This window comes from Motacilla alba, chromosome 9, assembly GCF_015832195.1.
Source record: "Motacilla alba alba isolate MOTALB_02 chromosome 9, Motacilla_alba_V1.0_pri, whole genome shotgun sequence".
Classification (NCBI taxonomy): domain Eukaryota; kingdom Metazoa; phylum Chordata; class Aves; order Passeriformes; family Motacillidae; genus Motacilla; species Motacilla alba.
Window position 1 is genome coordinate 1,691,497 of NC_052024.1, and position 25,460 is coordinate 1,716,956.

At 41.8% G+C, this 25,460-nt stretch overlaps 1 protein-coding gene across 2 annotated transcripts in view; it reads left to right on the forward strand.

Moving 5' to 3' along the window:
* LOC119704448 (glypican-5-like) overlaps positions 1-25,460 on the forward strand; it is a 342,560-nt gene that overhangs the window by 109,332 nt on the left and 207,768 nt on the right. Inside the window, exons 4-6 of one of the 2 annotated variants that reach the window (XM_038145739.1) lie at positions 6,780-6,910; positions 11,246-11,305; positions 12,756-12,881. In XM_038145739.1, coding sequence (XP_038001667.1) covers positions 6,780-6,910; positions 11,246-11,305; positions 12,756-12,881 — 317 coding nt within the window. The remainder of the gene's footprint in view (positions 1-6,779; positions 6,911-11,245; positions 11,306-12,755; positions 12,882-25,460) is intronic. The other variant, XM_038145740.1, reaches the window with a different exon arrangement.

Genomic DNA, 25,460 nt, shown 5'->3' on the forward strand with positions numbered 1-25,460 from the left:
AACCTCCCCTGCGTGTTGATCCCTGATGTCACTGGGCCATCCTGTGAATTCTGCTGAACAGAGGGGAATGACTGTGCTGGGGGGGGGATTAAAACTGGCTGCATTTAGTGAAGAGGGGGCTGGAAAGGAACCTTGTCTTGGGGAGCTCTTGGGCATCATCAACAGGTCAGGTATGCCTCAACATGACCAAAATTAATTTGAGAAAACCATGTCTCATCTATAGGAACTAGAAGGGTGGCACACTCATTTATGACTAAAGATGTGTAGGGAGGTACCTGAGCCTAAGGAAAGATGGGAATTTTTGGAATTGCCTGAATGATGGGTATGACCCCTCCTGCCCATCAGCCCTGCCCTGCAGCTCTCATTGACTGGGCCAGCTCAAATTGAGCCTGAGTAGTCCAGGGCCTTGGTTTGAACAGCCAGGTGTCTGCTAAGGAGGGCAGGAGCCTCCCTTGAAATGGAAAATGTAAACCCCCTCCCTCTGAATTGTTAGAATTTTGAAATTCAGAGGCTCTCAGGCAAAGATACGGGAATAGGAATAACAGTTCTTTACTAGGAAAAACAAAAATGCAGTAATAAAAAACAACACTGACAGGGTCAGAGCATGCCCTGACCCCCTGTGGGTCAGGGTGGTGGCAGCAGTGCCATTCCATGGTGGCTCAGCCCTCCTGCAGTGCCAGCTGTGCTTCTGCTGGAGCAGGGATCCTGGACAAGGCTGGAGTTTTCCTCTGCAGCTCCAGGGCTGCTGGAGATGGGCCTGCTCTCCCTCTGGGAATGCAGTGAGAAGAAAGCTGCTCCTCTGGGAATGCAGGGGGCAAAGGCTGCTGTGCTGTTCCAGGCTCAGATTGGATCCAGGTAGGAATGCTTGGCTCCTGCCCTGGGTGCAGCATCTCCCCATGGGATGATGGAATTTGATCAGCCATGCAGGGACACTCAGTGGCCATGGACAGCAGAGATCTCCTGGAGGGAGGATTGGTTGTGGGAGAGATAAAGAAACCTGCCCCATGAACAGCAGAGAACTGCCCCAGCTCTGACAGATGGGGATAGAACACACACCCCAGCTACACCTTTCAGCCTCAGACACCCAGCTGGCTCCTCACCCTGCCGTGGGCTGCTGGGGCTCACAGGGGCCAGGGAATTTCCCCAGGGGAGGAGCTGGTCCAGCCCTGCTGCCGGGCAGGGCCCCCTGGTGCCCCTGGGAGCCAGTCTGTGCCCGGGGGCGTCAGCAGGGATTGCTGCCCAGCTTTGGGTGCGCCTGAAAGGATTTCCTTATTTCGTATGTGTTTGTGTGTTTGTACAGTTTCTCTCTGCTGCTTCTTGTACTTGGTTATTGAACCTTATGGAACCTTTGAAACTGGGTTTTTCTTTTGGAAGGGTTTTTCTTTGTTAAATTTTAACCTCGCTGTGAAAAAAGAAATTCCAGGAATATTTGGATAATTGCTTTTCTGTAAGAATGGGTATAAATAGTAAACACAAAACCAGACAATATCATTTCGATATACTGTAATTAATTTGAAAAGTGATTGAATAGAAATTTGAATAAAACCTTTTAATTGATTTTGTTACGTTATCTTTTAAAGTCACCTAATTTTTCCGAGAGCTCTTAAAGTGGCTCAGTTGGATTGGCTCCCAATGGAATTTTCTTTTCATGCTAGATTATTGTAATTAATTATAAAATTAAGCTTAACCTTTGTAGGTTGTCAATATCTAAAGACAAATGTCACAAGTAACAAAGGCCAGGGAAGATTAGTTCTGAGTCTAGTGGGGATTGTGGAGGAAGGGGAGATGTCATTTGACCTCTCAGGTGCTGCTGGTATTTTTTTTTTGTCTTTATAAATAATAACCACTTCTCTTTTCAGCTGGGTAAATATATATACAGCTAGACTGAAAATGTTTTGAAAAAATCCTAACAAAATAGACAAAGTTACTGACTTGTGTGTGCTTTAAAGATTATTCTAGCTCTTGAGATGCATTATGGATAGTTTGATACACTGAGCAAAAAAGTGCAATTTTAAAATCCAGTGAGAGCAGAAGATAACAGCATTGTAATTTATGGAAAAAGTTTGTTAGATACAAACTCGGTAGGATTCTGGAAATGCCTGGTGGTCATGTAAAGTATTTCTTCTACATTTTTGCAGGAATTCTTGCCTGTTCTCCCTGTGAACAAAGGCTGTGTGTGCATTCAGATGCAGCTTTCTGGCATGCCCAGGACAGGTTATCTCACCACTCTTTGTTAATGGTGTTACAGAACAACACTCCCCATCCTCAGCATTTGTACTTTTATCTGGGGTAGAATTTGATTCATTTGAAAAACTGCTGCAGAATTTGCCCACTCCCTGTACCCAGTGTTGGTACCTGAAAAGGATCTCTTCTGCCACACACAGAACCTTATTTTTTATGGATTTAAGTTCTGTGGCTGAATTCTTTGGTGTCCAAGTGTGAAGTCTGAGAGAAGTTTTTTCTGCCCCTGAGGAATTCATAACACAGTTCTCCTTGGAGGAACTTTTACTATCTAAGGGTCAGCTTCTCTAACTGCCAGATTTCAGAAGATTTGTAGGAAATTAATTGAAATTGAGCTATTCAGTAGATTCAAGATGAGAGAGAAGAGAATGCTTCCCTCATGAGTGAAAGCTAACATATTCCTGTAGGAAAATGAACTAATAATCCCTTAGTTTGCTTATGTATTCCTGAACTCTGCTACCAGCAAAATGCTCCTAATAGGAAACATATTCCAGAAGGGAGACAATATTTAAAAGAAGGCAAAATCAGAGATTATTTGCTCTCTTGTCTGATTTTGTTCACTAAGATAGAGGCAGTGGCAATGAGCTATGAGCCCTGACTTGCATTTTATCATATGGGCTCCCACTCAGCTTTGGAGCACTGGAAATTAATGCTTTACACCCCAAGGAGAGGATTCTGTGTTTCCAGAGTAAACTCTGGTTGATGCTTGGACAGCATAAAATCACAAATGATACTGGTTGGTTTCTTTTCCTGTGGCTGATGGAGTGATGCAAGGACATCTCTGACCCTGAGCAAGTGAGAGCTCCTGGTGAACATGCAGGTCTGAAAACACAGACCTGATTTCCCCATAATTCACAGTTTCTCCCTTCCCTCACCTCACTTCAAACGTGGCAGCTGGAACCTGGGTTGGAGCAAACAGCAGCCCTGCTTTGAAGGGTGTTTGTGGCACTTGTGGGGCACAGCAGGGCTGGAATTAGGGCTGGGGGATGTCATTTGGCAGAGGGGTTCTACAGAGCTGGGCTGGGGACAAATCCAGGGACAAAACCCGGCAGGCAAATGTGTCAGCATTTTAATAATAACAACTCAAAGCCCATCACTGGGAAAATCTTGTACTTTAAAACACTAATCTTCCCATTACAAAATCAAAGAAAATTACTGTTCTGGACTAGTGAAAAGGTCTCCTGCTTTAGAGAGATAAGATTCTCTTGGTATCCAGAAGGGCATGACATTTTTTCCCATGTTTGATTATATCAAATATATTAAATATAACCTCAGTGTTTAAGGTTACTCAAGCTGTAAGAGTTCAAGAAGATTCTGGATGAGAATTTTTCCATTTATTTTGTTAAGCCTCTGTAATAATTGTAAATAGTCATTCTTTTGAATAACAAATAGTAAGAGGTCAAAAAATGTGTACATATATGATTCTGCTTTTCATTACCAAGAAAAATTCACAGCAGAAAAAATGTAGCTATGGCTAGAAAAACAGATATTTAAGAAGAATCATTGCTGTGTAAGAAAAAAAGCTTTAATCTGAATGAAAGTGTTAGAATTGTGAAACATGATTGATAATTCAGAAGGTAACAAGGCAGGGGGAATACCAGTTTTCAGCTGCAGATGTTCACTGTTGGAAGATAGTGCTTAAATATCATGGCAGAGAGAAGAGGAATGACATGAAGGTCCTGCCATTAATGGGGGATGATTTTCTGTCAGTTTGTAATTTAAGATTGGCAGGCTTATTTTAAGTTTAAAAATCCAAGGAATGGGCTCAGCCATTCTTTATGTTGATTCCTGATTATTCCTAATCTTACACCTTGAAATTAGGATAAGAAAAATTACTAATTTAAAATTAAATTTAAAGAAACCTAATTTAAAAATTAATTCATTTAAAATTCATTAGTTTTAACATTAATTAATTAATTTGACATTCCAGTCCCCATTTCCAGGTGCAGTGATTTTCCTGTGGGTGCTGAGGCTTGATTCAGGAGCTCTGGGTTAAACTGGCAGTGCAGTTCTGTGGTGCCCTTAGGGTGGGAGGGAAACTCTGTGGCCCTCACTGTTAACACACAGGGAACTTGTAGCAGTAGATTGCAGATGTTGCAGTTCCAGAAAACACCTTTTTGGGATTTTTATGGCGTGCCTCACACTCTTCAATTTACACAACATTGTCTTATTTTTTATGAATGGCCCATCAGGAAGTTGATATGGTTTTGCACACATAAGTGTTCTCATTTGTGCCATCAGCTTTGTGACTGCTCAAATTAGCTGGTAAAATTCAGGCTTTTCTGTTGTTTTATTATGCAGAAAAATGCACATGTTAGCGAGGTGTGAAAATTAGCCCACATTAAAAAAATAAATTAAAAGTCAGATTTCTGTTTAACTCATTCAAAATCTGAAACAAATATGCCAAACAGGGATAACCCCCCAAGAGGGGCTGCTGGGACTGCCTGGCCTGGGACCAGCTGGGGGAGCTGGGCTGAGAAGAATGCTACTGAAAGGCCTGTGTGACAGAAGAAGTGTGGCTTGTCCTTTTATTTAACAACTTTATTCTTAATGGAGTAGAACTGGTTAAAATTTTCCACTGAGAATTTTTTTTTCCTTCAAATATGTGTGGTTTTGTTTGATACGCTGGAAACTGCTACTACAGCTTAAAAAGCAAGCCCTGAAGCATAGGTTTGGCATAGGAAATACTGAAACCTGGGCAATCTAAAAAGTCATTTCTGTAGTATCAAAAATTCAAATCAAAACAAAGTTGGTGTTTTCAGTTGGATGCTTAAACTGTTGATTCACAACAGAAATGATGACTTCAGTATCTTAGAATCTTCTTTCAGGAAAAACAAGAAACTTGGGAGTTCTCCATCGGTCATGTATATGAGAACCACATTGCTTTTGCAAACCACTCTGATTAGTTGGTAAAAACCTTCTCAAATGCTTAGTGACAAGATTTGAGGTGTATGTAATTTGAAGACATGAACTTTAGTGACATGATGAAATCTGAGATGGGTTTTGCAGAGACCTTTGCTGGGAACTGGGGTCTGTGTGCTGTAGGGGACCTGGGCAGCCTGGGGTGCAGGGGAGAAAGCATCCTGTGCAGGAATGTGCTCCAGCTGTGTAATACCCTCTGTGCAGCTCTGAAGGGTTCAAAAGGCTTTTTTGTTTGGTATTTTCATTTGCATTGAGTGGTTTTTTTTTTTTTTTTTTTTCCTTTTCATAATTTTAGAAGGGACTGAAATGGACTGCTTGATTTCCCATAGTTGTATTTTAAACCAGTACTGTGCTAGTCCCTGGTGAGACCAGACCAGTGTACACAGTGCCTGGTGTTGAGTGAGGCAGCTGGCTCCCACCCTGCTGCTGGAGATATTGATCCACTATGTTCCCATTCAACTGCTGCAGTTTTAGGTTCTTCACAGCACATTATACTGGTCTGGGCTGGAACTCAAACAACTGAAGCTGACAGTAGCTGTCATGCCCACAGAGCTTCCAGTTCTCCACATTGTTTGCCTGTTTTTTCAGAGGAGAATGTCCTAGCTTCGCATAGTTGTGATTCTCCAGGAGGAAATGGGCTAAGGCAGACAAAATTGTCCTGTGCTGGTGCTGACATCTGCATCATAGTGGTGCAAAGGCACAGAAAAGTTACCTGAAGTCACCTGTGAGTGAAACGCTCAGCAGACTCGTGAGGGTTCTAGGGCTGGAGGAGAGGGCACAGAGCAGTAAGAATCCATCTCACCCTGGCTGGTTGCTGTGGGACCTCAGAGGAAGGGGTACCAAACCCAGGGCTGTGTGGGATGATGGATTCTGTGTGATTCAGGTCATTGGTGGTACCGTGCCCAGAGCAGGATTCCCTTTGTGGTCTCTTTGTGTTTGCTTGGGGATTTAAGTGCGGGTAAAACATCACAGGGTAAATCCACATTTGTGGATTAGGAATGGAAGAGACTTGTCTTCCTCCTGTCACTTAAAGCTGTTACAGCAAATAAATGTGTCAGGATACATGAGCAGTGTCAGATCCACAGTGCAGAAAGGATAAACACAAGCCTGCTTTCTCCTGGACTGATACTAAATCCCTGGGAGAGGCGTCGGGAGGGGCAGTGAGGACTGAGTGATGTTACATGGCCTGGTTAAAGGCTGGAAGAATTGGTTATCTGCTGGTTACAAGCCCTTCAAACTCTGGATAGACTCTGCTCTTCATGCATGAGGCAGATGTTCCACCAAAATCCATGTACCTTTAAGCTCCAGGTATGTTTCTAAATCAAAGTTTAGTTTGCCAATACTTCATCAGTCACGAGTTCGGCCTTTCCAAGTGTGCTGTAGTCCAGGTAGCCACTGGGAAATCCAGGACTGCTGACTTTCTGCTATTCTTTGCCCTGCCTTGGAATTTGGTCCTTCTTTTGCAAGGCACTTGTTTCAGCTGCTTGAATGAAGAATCTTTCACAATTCTCATGCAGCGAACACAGACTGCAGGGAACAGGCAGACTTTTGTAGGGTTGGAAATCCTGTTTTTTTTCCACTCACATCCTGTTTCACTTTCCCTCCCTTTCTCACAGGTCGATAAAGTGTGTGGACAGCCCAAACAGCAAGAAGGGAACCTGTCATCAGCCAGTATTGTGCCAGTGAAGGAGGTGACTGGAACCCAGACATTTGTGATGGCTCACACCAGCCTGAACAATAGAAGAAGGTAACCCTAGGCTGCAGTTGCTTTGAAACAAACCCCTCAGCCTCATAATTTGTGCTGTTGGTTCTTGGCACTGTTCAAGGCAAAGCCACAGCTCTGTCACCTCCTCTTGTGCTCTCCAGCCGCTGCCACCACTGGCAGTCACACGGGTGACTCTGTGGGTCACATTTTGGGTTTCTCCAAGAAAGGCCAGGCTTGGTATTATTGCTTAACACCAAGGTGTTCATTATTTCCAGAATCTTTCAGTGGAAATGGTGGAAGCTTTTCCTTTACAAAGTCTGAGGAAACTGATTTCCACAGCTGAGTCTAGAATGCCTAAAATGTAACTCATGAGCTTATCCTGGGGCAGAAGGGGGAAGGAGGAAGGGGTGAAAAGGAAAAATTCATTGCCCTGGCACTGTCTGTCCCTGATTCCACTGGACTCGGCAGGAGGGATAAAATCCTTTGGAATCTCTTGGATTTGTTACATAACAAAGAGCTGAAGTAGTTTTTTAGGCTTCTTGTGTCCATCTTGGCTCCTGTTCTTCAGCTGTTCCCCATATGAGAAACCTACAGCTGAGTACTGCCACTGGCCTGGACAGGAGTGTCCCTGGCCCACATCTCCTGAGTTCTTCTGTCACTTGTGTAGCTTGTGTAGCTCCTGACCTGGCTTTCTGTACATTCTAGGAGAGGATTTTTTCACAATCCACTCACGATACACGGGTAGATATCAGAGCAAACTGCCCATAAACTCCCAGTGCCTGTTTCTGGCTGGCACATTGTCAGCAGAGTTAATCTGGAGCAAGCCCCAGCAGTGGAGTTGTGCTGGGGTTGGACAGTTACCTCTGTCCAAAAGCAGCATTAAACTGCCCATGCAGTCTGTGTTTATCTCTGTTGGATAAGTGGATGACTGGAGCAATGTTAAAATTGTTAAATGTTAAAATTTCCACAGCCTGGCTTCTGGCATTTCAGTTGTGAACATGAGATTTTTATCCATTTCTGGTTTAATTCTCAGTTTGCATGAATGGAACAAAGACTGTTTCAAAAGATAAAAGTAATAACAGCAAGCAAAGTGTTTTGAGTGATAGTGATAATTTTTTATTCTTTTGTAATTTAAAGGCAAACTATAACAGTTTGTGCTAGTGCTTGGAGTTAATCAATTTTTACCATGCAAATCAGAGAAAAGGAGCATTACAGAAATTAAATTAATAACTTCAGCAACAAAAATCCAAAGAACGGTTGAAATAGGCTTTTAACAGCACAGATCCCTGGTCCATCTGCTGTGTAAATCACTGACTTGGCTGGGGCTTAACACCGGCAGCCCAAAAGCCAGAACTGCCAACCTGTCAACAGGTGCTCTCTTCAAAAGTTGCAGATTGGTGTCTTCAATGGCATGAAAGCTGCTCTTTCTCACCTGATGACCTGCTTGCTCCCCTTCCCAACCATCTAGAATTGTTTGGATATTGACCTTTTAAACTGCAAGGCTTGTAGATGGAAAAGAAAATAAACTCATGTGCTCTAAATTAGACAGTTTGCTAGAATTGGTCTGCACACTGAAAATTAATTTATCCAAAAAATCTAAACTAAGTCCCTGCTTATATAATTAGCATGAAAAATTACTGAATTACAGTGTTGATAGGTATTGTGGAGAGCCTGTGCACCAAAAATGAATGATGGAAATATGCCATAAATAGTAAGAAGTGGAAAATCTGAAGCTATTCTCTACAACTTCCTATAAAACACATTGCCTGAAGCTTGTACTTCTGCTTCTTGGAAACAATTGTGAAACCATAGAGTGAAAGACACAGTGGTTGGCTGCATCACTGTGTTGTTCATTCTCCATCATTTAATGACATATGATATCAATAAAAAAACAATTTAAGGTAATAAAAATCTGTAGTACATGGGTTAAATAATTTCTGCAGTGGGTTGTGTAAAATGCACTTAGAGTGACAGAAAATTGCTACAGGGGAACCAGATGATGAGAGTAATTACATGAATCTTTCGTGAAGCCCCTCCTTCTGGTGATGCTGAGAAAGGGAGAGCAGTAATGTCAGCTGCTGTCAGTTCAGGTGCAAGGTCACCCTGGCCCTGCTGAGTCTGTCTGTAGGTCTGGGTGATGGACATCCTTCCAAATGATCCTGTAATTCAAGGGGAGGCTGGAACATGACTCCGGCCTTTTAGGGGAAGGAGGAAAAAGAGAAGGAATGAGCCAACACTTCCCAAGTAAACAGAAAAGCTGTGGCTCGTTCCCTTGTGTTTCAGAACATTCCTGAGCTCAGAGAGAACCTCTGTGGTTCTTGGCTCATCTGGAGGAGAAACCACAACCAAGTGGCCTCTCCTCTCTGGTGTACAGCCTGCTCAGAGGTGCCCTCAGAACCCCAGTGCCAGACAGCTGCAGATGGCTGTTTGCTCCAGAGCTGCTGAGTCTCTGCTAGGCCATGTGAAAAATCAGGCTCCTTTTCTGAGGAGCTGGAGAACCCTGGTTTCAGCTGTGGAGCAGAGCCAGGGCTGCTGGTGCAAGACAAGTTGTGACATTGTTAAATGGTGTCCCTTGGCCTGACCTGGTTCTTTAGGGGGAGGTGTTTGGGGTCTGGCTAAAGCCAGCCCTCCTTACCCTTCGGCAGAGCCAGATCTGCAAGGTCTGCACAGAGCAACTGGATCCTCTTTTGCAGTAGTTGGACCCTTTTCTTCTCCTCTTACTCTCATGAGTTCCTGGGAGATTTCCCATCGCTCTCGATTTTACTCTGCATTCCATTCCTGCATATTTTTTGTTATGCATCACTTAAATGTCAGGGACAATAATGAAAGAAGCTGAAACTTGAATAAATGTTACATGATCTTGCAAGAAACCATTTCCTATGATTAAACTGGAAAGCATAAAATTGATTATTATTTTTTTTTACCATTACACAATCGTAGTCAGGGATTAACTGAAACTGGCAGTGTTGCTGCTGTAGTCATTTTTTTAATGTGGAGGTTACTATAACATGTAATAGAGATGACAAGAAAATTGAAACCATATGATGGTCCAGGGAATGGAAATGGCATGTAGAGAATCTCAGTAAATTGGAATGTTATTGCTGAGTTCAGCACAAAGAGCTGTTCTGGTCAGGGTCTGGTCTTGCAGCAAAGTTGAATACCTGCCTTTAGCATCTCTGCTCCATGGAACATTTCAAACCACTAAACACTGACTGCTTACAGAGCTGTATATAAAACATGTCTAACAAAGAACTACAACATATTAGGTCCCTGACTGGAGAAAGGAGGCTTTGAAATTATATTTTGTTGGGATTTCTTTATGCCATGAATTTACAGATCTTTTATATATCTTAAAATCAACGATTTAGGAATTCCTTTGGGAATGTTTGGAGTCAATGATACCTATTTCATTTAAAACAAACTATCTGTTGGGTCAGACATCACGTGATTTTATTAACATTTGAGTAATAATGTGCTAGTACAAACTAGATTATTAATGTCAGATGCACATGAACCACTGGCCGGGGCTGAAGTTTCAGCTGATCCAGATTTTCCCTGTTACAAATTTTCATTTGTTTGTTTGAGTGCTGTGTTGGAATTCCTGCAGGCAGGTGCCACTCACCTGATGGCCAGGGCAGGTCCCTCCTGTCCTGGGGCCACTCCTCCTATCAGCTGCCAGAGCTGTGATGGCAGAGCTGCATCCTCTGCGTGTCCTCAGGCTGCTCTCTCCAGTAAGAACACTAAACAATCACCAGGGCTATTTCCACAGTTCTTCCTCCACTGTAGTCTGAACGTCTGTATCTCCAGTTTTGCAGAGTTGGGTGTTTTTTCAGAGGTGCAATCCCAACAGCAAAAAATACCTGTATTTATATTATTTATTAACAGGCAGTAAATTGCTCATTGTACCAGAATATGAATGCTGCCAGTTTGTGTCCCCCTTCCCGTGGTTCACATCCTAAACTGTTTGCCATTGTTTTCTTGTACAGCTTCATGTATTTACAGTCCTTCCATTTGGTATCAGTTACACTTAATTTAGGTACCACTGAATTTATTTTCAGCTTTCTGCTGCGTGTGCTGCATTTGTAATTCTGCTCTTTCTTGAAAATGATTGTGACAAATAGTCTCAGTTGTACTTTTTTCCAGTATTGAATTGACATTTTTGATTGCATGTATACTTGGCAAAAATCTCATGATAATTTTCCTCCGTATTTATTTTCTTAATATTGTCCTATGCATGTGCTTGATGACCTTTTCTTCAAATAATTTTTACTTTTCTCTTTTGTTTTTCATTTCTTTTCTTCATTTGCCTGAATTCCTGCTTCTCCCCTACTCCCCAACCTCTCCTGATTGATGCTTATTCTCCCTGGCCTATTCCAGTTCTCTGCCTCTGAAAGCTTCAAAGAATGACAAATCAAGAAGTTTGAAAAAAATCTCTCGGTAAGAATGAAAACAAGGTGACATCCTTTGTTGTCTCTACACCTAGCTCGCCTCCAGCTGTAATCTAGGAGCTGGAACACTTTTGATTGCTGCTTTTACATTGTGGGACACTGGGAAACTCTACATTTTCTCCCCTAGTGTGTTCAGTTTTATAGTGATGAAGAGTAAATATTTTCACTCAGTAAGACTGGGAGTCGGAACAGGGAATTCTGCATTTGCTAAGATACTGCTTTGAAATGTCAGAGCCCCACTCTGCTGAGAAGGCACAGGAGTTTAAGCCTCTGGGGGTGAGCTGAGTAAGGCAAGCTTTAGGCTCTTAAAAGGGTGCTGGTCTCCTCTTTCAAAGAAGACTCTGATTTAGAACCTGTAAAGTCTTTGGCATCTCTGTTTCTTTTTGGAACTGATCCTCTTAGGTTGTTCTGGCTGGGCCTGGCTTTACTCTAGGAATACTCAAAGCTCATATTTGTAAGTTGGTACTCAAGAGGTAGAAATGCTGATTACCTCTTTTTAAGCCCCCAAATTCCTGCTTTTTTTCTTTGCTTTAAATCCCAGCTTTCCTGCTCTATTAGGCTAAGTTAGTTTCTTAGGAGCATGTGATGACTGATTTATCTAGAGCAGGATTTCAGCACAGAAGGTAAATGGGATGGTTAAACACTTTTGAGATAGTATAAAGAAGGTATAAAGAGAGCTGTGGGGAGAGGTGACAGCGATGGATATTTCCCACTGGGCCTGGATGTTGTTTGAAGCACCTGCTGCTGCTAAGGAGAGATAAATCCTGACTGGTTTGTGCTGAGCTCCATCCAGCTGTACCCCAGGCACCACACTGCAAACCAGAACGAGCCCTGAGACAGGCACAGAGCTCAGTGATGGCTCCTGCTCAGTCTGTGTCCTGAATCTTGTTCTCCACATCTCTAATATACCAAACAGGGGCTTCTAAAGCAGTGCAGCAGGGTAATTCCTCACTCTGGAATTCTCTCAGTTGGCTGCTGAATTAACACTTGTTATTTTAGTTTGTTTTTATGGCTACCTCAGCCAGGTATATATTATAGGTATAATCAGATTATAAAAGATGCAGCAGTTTGCCCTCAAGGCATTTTTCCATGCACGGTTATCAGAAATGCACTGTCTGTACTGGCCATGCCTTTTATGATGATGTTTCCTCAATGGTTTTTAATCTGTTTGTAAAGAGCAGGTGTGGCCTTTTTTCAGATTTAGTGAGAGACACATTATCACCAAGTGTTAAAAGCACCCTTTAGGTGTGTAATTATGTGTGTTGACACTGGACTAAGTAAAACTGGATGATCTATAAGGAGTAAAAATACACTAGAAGTAGAAATTAATTCAGATTACTTATTTTCTAAGGTCTGGCTCTGGTGGAGGGTTGGGCTGGCAGGGGGTTTAATGAAGTGCTGAGTGTGCTGTTGTTAAATGTGCTCTTCCTGCCTTGCAGAGAGTTCATCAGTTACATGAAGAGGTCCCGAACCTTTTATGCCTCCTTAGCAGAGAGGCTTTGTGATGGAGACCTGGTGATGAGAGACAGCTCAACCTGCTGGAATGGAGAGGATGTTGTGGAAAGGTAAAGTGCTAAGTAAAAATTTGCTGGCATGGTGTAGTGGTTTTGGTTCACCAATTTTTAGATTTCCCAGCCAATGCACCAACGAGTGTGGTGGGTTCAGTGCTGGCCAATCACTTCCTGCTGGGAGACAGGATTGGGAGAAAGGCAAAGCAGGCTCAAAACTTAAAACTTTAAAAGGGTATAAAGAAAATTTTATTAACAGCAACTAAAAAGGAAAAAAAAAAGTAGGAAGAATGAAAACAAACCCTTCAGAACACTTCCCCTCCCCCCTCAACTTCCCTAAATTCCTTCCATGCAAAACCAGGACAAATAGTGAAAAAAGGTCTCTTCACATCCTTCTGATGGTTCAGCGGCATTCTAAGACACTGTTGTAGATGCTCTGCAGGGTGAAAAGACCTTTCCAGTTCCCCAGCTAATTTTTTTCCCCTCTGTATTTTATCAGTGTCTTTCCATCACCCTTCAGACTCTGAACTGGAATATACACTTGCATTTCCACGAGCTAAACTTGTTGCTGTCATTTCTTTTACTCTGTATATCATGAGGCTACATCACCCTGAGGAGAAAAGAGATGTTTAGAACAAAACTCTATCATTCCTATCACTGCCAAAGTATGCAGCAGTTTTTGCAGTGAGAGCTGCTTGGAAGTGTGCCAGTGAATGTTCTCCAAACATTTCTTTTTGTCAAGACTGAGAAGTTCCATGGGATTGTGTTGGCTTTCATTGATGTTTCTTTTTGAAGTGGATTTTGTGGTCTGTAGCAATTACAAAAGATAAAGTTCTAGTGTTCTGTTTTCTTGCTTTAAAACAATTTTCATGGTCACAAGTTGGTTTGTAGGAACTTACTGAGTAATTCCAACATGGGGCAAAGATGTGACACTAACTGTCTGCCCCATTCATGGGGGTTCTGACTCCCACATAGCTCTGTTGAGTTTTCTCAAGTGTAAATAACTTCAGCTTAATTACATCCGAGCTCTTTGGAGATAAATGCATGTCTAACGCATCCAAAAATAGTTTTAATATTTCAATATATGCTGTCATTACAAATTAATTCTACGGCATATGTTTGAGGATTGTGGCAACAAAACAATATTCCAAATATGGAATTGCAATACAGGTTGAAGTTTTTACTGCAAAATAATGGAGAGGAAACAGGAAGAATATCAGTATTTCTAATTCATATTTCCATGTCAGAATCTCTTTTGCTTGTGGCATGTTGCTGGATGCACGGTTAACTTTTAGAACAAAGGGCTTTCTGGCCAAAAGAAAAACAAGAAAAGCCAAACAAAGCCAAATATTTTCTGTATCAGTTTCCTGGAGGAGGAAAAAAACTGTTACTTTTAATTTTTATCTTACTTTGTTTTAAAAAAGCCCGAAGCCCTCAAATTGCTGATACACATGTTTTAGAAAGGCATGAAGGGGAAAGCTGTTGTTACTTTGCCAGTCTGTAACTTTCCCAGAGCTGGAGACACATGAAAAAATTTCAAGTTTGAAAGGGATGGGAAGCAGGAAAAAGACTAACAAGATCCCTTATATGTTGAATTACAAAGGAAAAAATAATGGAAAAAGGAAATCTAAACAGCCTACCCCCAAAGATGACAGCAGCAAAAACCCCAACCCCACCACCAAACCTAGATATGTGTCTGTAGTTAATATACCAAATGGGCAAAATGGAAACCAAAAAGGTTAAATTCATGTGTTTAATCGGACAGCTATAGATTGCTAGCTAAATATTATAAAATATATTAATATATAAATATATTATCTCCCAGTATTGATTGCCTTAAGAGGAGGGGACTTTCTGGGCAGCCTGCAGTGCCACACAGCAGCACACACACATCTCCTGCCTGCTGCCACATTCTGCTCCTTTCATCACCTGTTTTATAGGCTGGGCTTGGCACAGCTGGGCTTGGCACAGCCCTCCCCGCGTGGCACATAAACCTGTCCCGGTGATGCCTGAAGCTGCATTCCTCTCTGCTCTTCCTCCCCAACCCGGGCATTAAATATCAGCAGTAGTAGACAGCTCTGAACTCCAAATAGAGCCTTTTTATTGACTGTGGGTCAGCAAATGGATCACCCCCATGGGTCTGCTGAACTCGAGTTTAGGGTTACTGGGGCTGTGGGGCTGGCGCTGCTGCAGTTCCTGTCTTCCCCACCCTCCTTGCATTGCATACAGCTGCTGGAAGGCTGAGCATTATTTATTTATTTTTTATTTATGCTCTGTGCTAGCTGCCATGCCAGCTCTTTAGGAAAAAACAAACTGGAGCTTTAAAAACAATTTGACACACAAATGCAGCCTGAAACAATATGAAATTATTACTCAGAAATGAGTAGTAATTAATTCAATTGGTAGAGAGGGCACTTGAGGTCTGATAAACAGGATTAGAGTTGTACCTTTTAATTTTAGTTTAGTTCTTTGGATTTTGTTTCTCTTTTGGATTTTAGTTCTTTGGGTTTTGTCTCGTTTAAGTCATTGTGTTTGCAGGAAAAAGAAGTTTGAGCTGCCAGTTAAATACATCATAAAAAGAGATTCCCACTGGTTTCAGACTCTGCCTCTGGCCTGCTCTTCAGAGAACAGGAAGAGATGGCTTTGCTAGGAATCCTCCAGTGTCAGTTCAGGACAAAATTAGAAATACTTGCACTGGGAGTACTGTCTTTCTCTTAATTGTTCTTTTGAGCATCTTGTTCCTGAAGCAAGACTTCATGTAAGAAATCATCCATGCACTAATGGATGGTCTCAGCTTAATGATTGTTGGGCTGTAGCCATTTCTAACTTGGATCCTACACAGAATTGTTGGATCAGAAGATAAAACTTCAATTTATTTGGAGTGAAGAAAGAAAAACCATTCTAAAAATCACTCTAGGGGATTCTGTGTTTGTTGCCTCTCCATTTCTAGAGGAGATTTTCTGAGTTTCCAAATTAAATGGTCATTTCCCTAATGCCAGTTAGCTTGATCTGAAATATCATTGTTGATGGTAGAAGTAGAAATATTCTGCTGGTCAGACACAGCTTCCCATTGCACAGTGTCTCCTCAGGTGTGCATGGGTGGATTTTAGCTACAATGGGTTGCTCTGAACGTGGCAGACTTAAGGCTGGTATTGCAGAAATGTTTGAGACACGGTGAAGTCTGCATTCTCCTTTCTCCATACCTGCTGTGGTTTCGTAGTGCTTGAGGAGTTCAAGGGTATACATACACACTCCTGTCACTGCAGAGTACAGGTTTGATGTGTAGTACCCTGATTTGGTGGGGACAGGGGAGGAGATATTTTATAGCAACTCTTTTTCCACTTGGAGTCCCGTTTCCAGGAAACTTGGACATGTAAATGGTTTTTAAACCAGATTACCTGGAACAGAAGAGAAGGATGTTTTGTAGCAGCTTATAGGGACCCACACTTCTTTTCTTTCCTTCTCTCCTTTGTTCCTTAACTTGTTTTTTTGGGATTTTGCACTGAGTGGGGGGGTTAGGGGACACCTGTCCATGAGCTTGAACAGATCTTGTCATGGGTTGTTAGGCTCTCAGGGCCTGTGAGAGCTGGCTGAGGAAGGAAGTGGCAAATCATAGTGACTTTTTCTCAAAATGTGTTCCTTTAGAGACTCTCAGTTTTTATGAGTTTAGCACCTTCATTGTCTCCTTTCTCATTTCCTTAGGCTCTAGCAAGCAGCCATCTGGATATGGAAAAGAGAGACAGTCATTTAGCCTTAGCTTACTTAAAGCATATTTAACTTGTGTTGTTCTCATGCCATCAGTGTAAACAATTTCTGGAGATCTCCTTGTGACTGTAAACTGCAAAATGCTATCTCTCTGTTTGCAGTATTTTTCAGGTTTTAGGGTATTTTCCAGGACTTGGGATGTTTTGTTGGTTTTTGTTCCTTTCTTCCTCTCCACAAATTTCAAAAAGGTGAATGCAGGTCCTCACTATGATGACCCATGTTGCAAAAAAAGTGTGAAGAAAAGTGACAGAAGTTAGTGATGTTTGTACATGGTATCTAACCCTCAGATACTTGTGTCAGACCATCTGGCTGGATTTCATCTTTGTAAGATCAACTGATAAATCTGTATGCTTAAGAACTTTATTTTTGTTGGTGGTGATGTGAGGTTTGTTTCAAGCAAATTATCAAGGAAAGACAATTTTAAGGATTTTGGTCCTGGAAACTATCAACAGATTGATCTCAGTGCAGGCATTTCATTAAATGTAATTATGTGCCAGCTATTGGGAGAAAATTTTACCCCAGAAGGAGCAATATGTTGAATTCTCCAGCTCCAGATGAGAAGCAAATGTGAGTCAGGAGGGAAGTTTTGTGTGAAGGTACAGAGAGAGCCAGGAGCAAGCTGTGAGTACCACAGGAAAGAGCCCAGGAAGCCTGATGGAAGGCACGAGGAGCTCACCCAAGGCCTGTTGGGGAGGTTGTTTGATGGAATGATTTGTGTCCTCCTGGCCTGGAGTGCTGAGGAGTTTGGGTGACAGATCCTGGTGGGCAGCTGGAGATCCTGGAGCCCAGGCTGGCTTTGGGGTCACTGAGGAGCTCTGCTGGCAGCTTCACCAAACCTTCTGCAGTTCAGCCTAGGGGAGCAGCACAAAGTTAGCTTCCAAAACTTTGGTGCTTCTCTCTAAAGATGGATTTTTTCCCACTTTTTGTTTTCAGATTGCATTTTGGGTTGTGTTCTGTGCATGCTGTAGTTACAAATCACTCTGATTTAGTGAAGTTCTCTGGACGATTCATGGAGACCCCACTGCTGGTTTGGAATGACCTGATAGTTGCGAACAGTCCTCCTGCTGTGAAATCACACCCTCATCTTCCTTGCAGTGACAGACTTCTTTTCAGTTAATGCTGTCACTGTGCTATATGCAGGCAGTTGGAATGGATGGCTTGGGTCAGTAGTTGAAAAGCATTTCTGTCAATGCAAATGGCCATTTGACTCGCAAAGGCATTTTTTTGACACTGCAGCACTCAGCGTTTTCTTTCAGGTTGAGGGACTTGAAGACAAAGAATTAATTCTTGATTTCAGAGTTTTTTCAGATTTGGTACCTACTCAATGTCTACTTTACTCCTTTGAGCAGAATTCATGAAAGAATAAATCTTGTCATCCAATCACCAGCTTGCTCCCGTGGGACAGTATTTTGCAGATGCAATGTAACAGGGACTAATTTGATACTATCATAGAATCTTGTGAATCTTTTTTATTTTAGCAAGTTTGGAACATTTTTTATTGCATAAGGAGTGATGGGCAGGTGCTCTTTCTTTTGTATGCTATATTTTTTTTATTCAGAAGGAAGAAACAGCCCTTATTTAGTCAGAAAACTGAAACTTTCCAATTAAAATACTACAGTATTAAAATAGTAGTGCTCCAATCATTGATTCTCTTGTAACATGAACAATCTAGACATGGTTGAAGTCTATGGAAAATCTCCAAGATAAAGTTTATTTTCTTGTGCAGAGTTCAGCAGACTGACTTTGTACCTATTCCTCTTAGGAAAGGTCACACTCAAAGTCCTGTTGAAAAGATAGAAAGTGAAAGGCTTATCTGATCCTTCAGTCTAACTTAGCCAATGATTCTTCCTGGAGGGAAGTAAAATTCATTTTCTTTCATTTGCAGTGGGTATGCAATACAGCAATACAAACAAGAAGGATAAATCCTGTCAAAGCCTGGAGATATTGGGCTGGAAATGTATTCTCCAGAATCTCAGTTAAATGAGATTTCAGTGAGAGTGTTTTTAGTACTGATTCACCTAATCCTTTCTCCTAGAACTATAGGGTAGGGTTGGAACTGTGGTGCCTTTGTCTGTTGGATAAAAAGGATTCCCATGTGATGTTTGGATTTTAGTATTTTTCAGGACATTGAAATTTTGATATTATTTCAAGTTGAAATTGGAGACTTAAAAGTAGCAGTGTATTTTAAAAAAGTAAAGTGAATTGGAAGTGAATTTTCTCCTTTTCCTTTCCTCATCCCGTGTCCCAGCAGTGAAGAAAAGACTCTGTGGAATGAGCAGGTCAGTGGAAAAAAAATCTAATAAATTCTGTGGACTTTGAAGTAAGAATCCACCAGTGTTAAATCACAGCCAATCAAATACTAAATTTTAAATTTTTCAAATAGAAGGGAATTATGTGAGGAAGGTGTAGCTGAGATAAAACCTGTTGCTTAAATGCAAATCTTTTAGTGGAAATGTAAAAAAATTCTGCATAGTTCTCCAGCCTTCCTCCCACCTTAGTGCCTTGTTCAGTGGAATCTATCTCTGTGTGAAATAATTTAGATATATGTTGAAATATATACCTCTATCTACCTACACATATATGCATATACACATATACATATATACATACATATAAATATATACATTATATATATATATATATAGTGGTGCAAGGTTCTCTGTAACAGTTCTTGCTTTCCTGACAGATGTTTTTTGAGACAGAGAATTAGAAATGAGTGGAGATGGGAACTGGATGGGGGTATTGGTATTAACTGAACTGGGATATAGGTATGTATGGATATATATGGATATATATACACACCTGGCAGTTTGATGCAGATTTTACTGTGCTAGCAGAATGATCTTGCTGTAAACTGTCATGAAGTTAAATTAGGCCTTGGGGTTGGTTTTATTTGTCTTACAGGTGCTTTGTATCTAATGGGTGGAGGAGCAATCTGTTTCCACTGCTCTCCATACCTTTAGTGCCAAAAGACACAAAATAATCTCCTTTTTGCTGGTTTGTATTCCTTGCTGGCAAAATATCTTTGGTCTAGTGTGATGTGTGTGTGATTTAACACATCCAGCTGCAGGCAACTTCTTAGAGAAATTTCTGTGGCAAGGTGGGGTAGACTCCAGAGTTAGAGCTGGAAGCAGGGAGAGGCTTTTTTTTTTTTTTAAGCTGGTTTTCACTGGAAACATGTTGATTCATCAAAATGGGGAAAAAAATTCATCTGGATTCTGGCTTGGAAGGCTGAAGAGTGTCCCAGATTGCCAGGAAACCTGTTGTGCTGTGGGGAGATTGTCACTCTGTCTGCTGGAGCTGCTCTGGCTGTGAGGGATAACATGAGGAGTAAACCATTTCCCACCCACTGAAGAGTGCACAGTGTGGAACTCTGCACTTGGGGCTGGCTGGGCTGTGAATCCCACCTTTGAAAAGGGAGGATGTGGCTGACCTTGTTCTCCCGTGTGAAAGCTTTTGTGTTTTCCCAACACAGACCAGGTAAACCTCTGACATGCTGATATTTTTGGCAGAACAAACCCCACTCTGCTGCCCCTTTGCAGCCCCCAAAGTGACCTCCCAGTGGCACGGGGCTGTCTCAGAGTGTTTGCTGGCTCCAGTAGGTTCAGAGCCATGCCTTGTGGTTAGAGGCAGATTTGCCTCCATCAGATGAGTCAACACAAAGACAGCTTGACAAACATGAAGTGTCATTTAAAAGTAGTTTAATTTTTACATTGTTTATCCCACAGCCTCTCCATATTATTGATACAAACCCCTCTGGCTGGCCTGTCCCTGCCTGATGTGTACTTTCACTGACCTCCCCAATAATGTTTTTTAAAATGAGCTTTTCTGTGCTGGGAGTTGGTGGTTTACCCACAGCAACAGAAACAGCCCAGTGGATTGATGGGAATAAAGAAAATTAGGAGCTTTGGTGGAAGTTTTGCCTTGCTCAGCTCATGAGTCAAACCTGAACCTCCCCTGTGTGGGAAATGAATTTGCAAAGAATTCTTAAAGTTTGATAGAAAGTTTACATACAAATACATTTCCATACATACATTTCCATACAAATACATAAACAAAAGTTTACATACATACAAGTTTACTTACAAATACAGGGGTAATTTTAGATGATTGGTTTTAAGGTATTTATAGCATGGTAAAAGTTGATAGGCCAAGAAGTATTTATAATGTATTGTAATTAGGAAATAGTTGGGTTTTGATTGTGATGGTGTGAATTATAACATCTGTATTGTCTCACCCTTCACATGAGACTGAAAATGGAATAAAAGTGTTTAAAACCCCTCTCAGTTGCCCCATCTCTGGGTCAGAAAAAGGCTTAATTCCAACACCCTTGCTCTGTCCAGACAGCCTCTTGCCAGCTCAGTTGAGTGCTGTGATCATATTTTCAAAGTACTTTCTCACCCACGTTGCAGCCAGAGATCTTGGCCCAGTAAGATCTGTTGATAACCCAGCAGCTCTTGACATTGATCAGTTACCAAACAGAAATGGCACCCAACTTGTCAAAGTGATTGCTGCAAATATTTCACAACTTAGGAACTGTCTGGCTCATCTATGTGTTATTCAGAATTAAAAAATAATACAAATATCTGAAATTACCAGCACCATTTTTTTCCATGTACTAGATTTAAATTAATTTCTTACAATGCTTAAGTAGGGAATGTTACGTCTTTCTCAGTTCTCTGCTGCACTTATTTCCTTTTTGACCTGGATTTGTGTTTCTTTGAGTCTTTGCTGTACTTGGTGTAGGAATAATTCTGTTTGTAGAGGTGTTCCTGGCAGCCCTGCTCACTTGAGCTTTGATTTGATGAGAGGGGGGAGCTGGGGTCTGCAAACATCTCGGTGTCTTTGTTGGCAGCACTTACTGTAGAAACATCTGAAATGCTCTTGAAGGCTGTGCTGGTGCTGGAAAAGCAAATTTGAGCAGGATGAAAACTTTTCAAAGCTGGTTTTGAAAACCAACAAAACCCCCCAGCTATCTTATTTTCTAGGCCAAAAGGCACCAGATGAGCTTTCCTGAATATGAAGGAATTCTCAAGACTGTTGGTAAATTTGCTTCATTCTTTGAGCAGAATGTTGTCAAGTAGAAGAGTTTATTGCTTTGAAAACGCTTCTGACATAAATGTTGTCCTTTAATTAGAATAAGTACAATTAAACATTGAAGTGCATGTTTGATAAATGTGAAAAATCAGAAGTCTTTTTTTTTAATGAAAATTGGTCCAATATTGCAGATAGTTTAGGAGGCTCTGACAAACTTCATGACCTGAAGAGACGGAGTTGGTGATAAAGGCCCATCTCTGACTCACCTGTGATTTTTTATTTATTGCAATAATGCAATTCAAAACATTTTAAATAAACAGTGACTAGTTGAGAGTGAATTGTTAAAACTCTTGACTGAACAGAGGAGTTAACTTTGCCTTTCAGCTCACAGATTCACCCTTGGATAAATTAGTTTTACAGTGAATAATATAATGTGGCAGTGGTCTGAATTGTGACCTCATAATTTTCCCGGGGTCATTTTCCAGATAATAATTAAGTTATTTATAAACACATTTATTTAGAGATAATATTTCTCTATAAATACTCAGTTATTATTTCTGTTCATACCCAGCATTTGGCAGTTTACTTGCACTGAAGAATTTGGGGCATGATTTGAACAATATGTTTGTGGAAAAATAATGTAAAAAAGGCAAATCATCATTTCTGTTTTTAATAGATGTACTATTTCCACATACAGAAATTTAAAGCAAGTTATGCATTCCTTGCCCAGCTGTGGGAGTCCTTACAAATTCCTTGTACTAAACTGCTTGGGACAAACACTGTAGGTTAACTTGAAAAATACAATGTTCAGTGTTAACCTCTAACCTTGGCAGGCTCTTTGTCTAAAATCAGAATTTCACCTGGTTTACTTCAGGAACATAGAAATAGACTTGAGTTTTGAGACTCAGGATTGGCAGGCTTATTCTAAGGAAATGCATTTAAAATGTTATCCCTGAAGCACAGAGGAAAATTCAGTGTACATATTGGGATTTTGAGTACATGTCAGGAGGTTGAGTTTCACTAAGGAGAACCAGCAGACCTTCCAGTATCTCAAATGTCTGTGGTGGATTCGTGATGGGGAGTCTTCATCAGCTAACTGGAAAATGCTTTGGATAAAGCAAGACAAAAAGGGATAAACTCCTCCAAAAGCACCTGGGGCCAAAGCAAAACCAACTGCCGTTTAATTTTCTGTTTTTGCAGAGGCAGGACGGGCGAGCACAGTTAGTGGCATGTAGCACACTGCCATGGTTACTGCAGGATTTTTCATCTCTCCTCAACCTCCTACCAATGTGTGCAGGAGAAGAAATGCCACCAATACCTTAACAGACTCAAAAGTAAAAAAAAAAAAGGAACAACTGGAATCTACTGGTGTTCCAGTCCCATCTTCTCTTTAGCTGTATTTGCAATACCTGGAATATAGAACTGGCATCCTTTAAGCTGTTTTAATTTGAATAGAACTGTGTCATTTTAAACCAGAGACGGATTTGATCCGTAATAATTGATTAATTCTTGTGGCCACATCCCTTGGGGACAGACTGCTCTGTGGGAGGGCTTGGGTGGCTGCACTCCCTGGGAACCTAGAAAAGGCTTTTCAATAGATTGCAAAATACAACAGCATGCTCTAAAGTTCCAGGTGAAGTGCTACAGACTCACTGTCTTCTACAAAACCCTCTGCTGATTCCTTGTCTGTTGCCTTGGCTTAGCTCTGTGTTATTCCCTGGGTAATGCAGCAGAAAGCTGAGTATCATCTAACATTCAGTACTTTAAATTTTAAACCACATTTGGGTAGCTGCCTGTGACAGTTTTCATCAGAATGTAAGGTGAGATAGAACTAAACTGGGAAGAATGGACACTTCTGTGTAGGGTTACCCTGGCAGGGATAGTTTTACAGAAGTTCAGCTGTATTCAAGCACATCTGTGTCCCTGGCATGGCTGGCTCCCCGTGGGGTACTCTGACACCTTGTCTGCTGTTATTGAAGGTAGAGGCTGGCTGAGTTTATTTGCAGCTGGACTGGAAGGAGAGAGGATTGAGGGCTTTCCTGGGGGGTGTCAGACAGCTCACCCAAGATGTTTGAGTGGGTGGTACAAACCTTGGTCTTTAAGGAGAACTTAACTACAGAGAAAAGACAATAAAAGGAAATTGTAATTCAGAGGTTTCTGTGGCAAATTAAGAGTGAAGATCACGGCAAACAGCAAATCCTGTGCTGTGCTGAAATGTCACTCTGCCTAGCAGCCTGTCTGAACATCTCCATGGTTTGGGTGTGAGGACTCAGCTCCAGCAATCCCTCCAAGAGTTTGTTAGGCTGCCTTGCACCTCTGTAATGTTCTTGGGAATGTGGCTCAAACCTGCAAAACAGAGCTGGAGCTGCCCCCACATCTGCAGAAAGCACAGGACACGTGTCAGAGCCCTGCTGCTCTGAGAGCCCGGAGCTCAGAGCTGGCAGCCAGGAGTTGGGGAGCTGAAGGCAGGGTTTGAGAACCTGAATGTTGCTGTGAAGTGGCAGTGATGTCCTGTCACCGATGTGCTGGGGTTAAGAAGTTGAATTCTGTTCTTACTGCAGAGCAGGTGACATCTGCTGGGCCTCTGCAGAGGTGTAGCTGTGTGACTGCTGTCTTTGGTGTCAGGCAGGCAGAGTTGGAGAAGACCTGACCTTTTTGAGGGGACAGAATGCCCTGGTGCTCAGGGTGTTTGCCTCCCCGCGTGGTAGTTCCAGAAGCACAGCCCTCCTGAAAGGTTGAGTGGCTACAGGAACAGCCAAGTGCTCTCTTACCTGGAGGAATGAATTCTTGTGTCACTGAAAGTCTTTGCAAAGACTAATCTTTCTAAGCCTGATTTGTAAGTTCTGTTTCAGTTTTGTGTGACTCCTGACAATCTCTGATTGCTTTGGGAAAGGGGATTATCTCCCATCCCACCCTAAACATCTGTCAGGAGCAGGCCAGGGTGCATTGCAAGTGAAAACTCTGCATTCCTGAGAGAAGCCACCGTGTTCGTGTTGATCCCAGCTCCTCCTGCAGCCCTTCCAGCTGAGCCCATCCTCCTGACCAAAAGGGTCCATGGAGCAATGTCTGTGCCTGCTGAGTTCAGAATGTGCTGGGGGTGCCCCAGGTGTCCCTGCCTGGCAGCCACTGGCTGGTGCTGCCTCCTCAGCACCAGCACAGGAGTTGGGGATAGAAAAAAGCAGAGTTCTCTGATGGAAGTAAATGTTTAAAACTTCCTGCTGTACTAATTTCAGCTATGTGGAACTAATGTAATTTTTGCTGATCAAAACCACAGGAAAAATGTTTTCTGGCTGATTCTGTAGGGCTGGTCTGGCTCATATTTTTCATCCTGAAGATAAAGAACTACTTAAGCAATTTTTAATTTTTTAAATTTTTTTTCATTTGACAACTAGGCTCTTACAGTTGAGAATTCAGGTTTAATTACAAACTGTATTGGGCTGTTAGCTGTGCTTTAATCCCTTCCATTTTAATTCTTGGAAATCCATCTAATAATGTATTCTCTTGAGTTTCTTTGTTATTCCTTTATTAGCAATGAGTTCTGTCCTGTCTAGAAAACCTTTTCATTAGATTTCAAAATACCACAGCATGCTCTGAAATTCCAGGTGAAGTGCTACAGACTCAACGTCTTCTACAAAACCCTCTGCTGATTCCTTGTCTGTTGCCTTGGCTTAGCTCTGTGTTATTCCCTGGGTAATGCAGCAGAAAGCTGAGTATCATCTAACATTCAGTACTTTTAATTTTGAAGCATATTTGGGTAACTGCCCATGGGAGATTTCATCAGAATGTATGGTGAGATGGACTGGGCTGGAAATAGACTGGATAGAGAACTGCTGG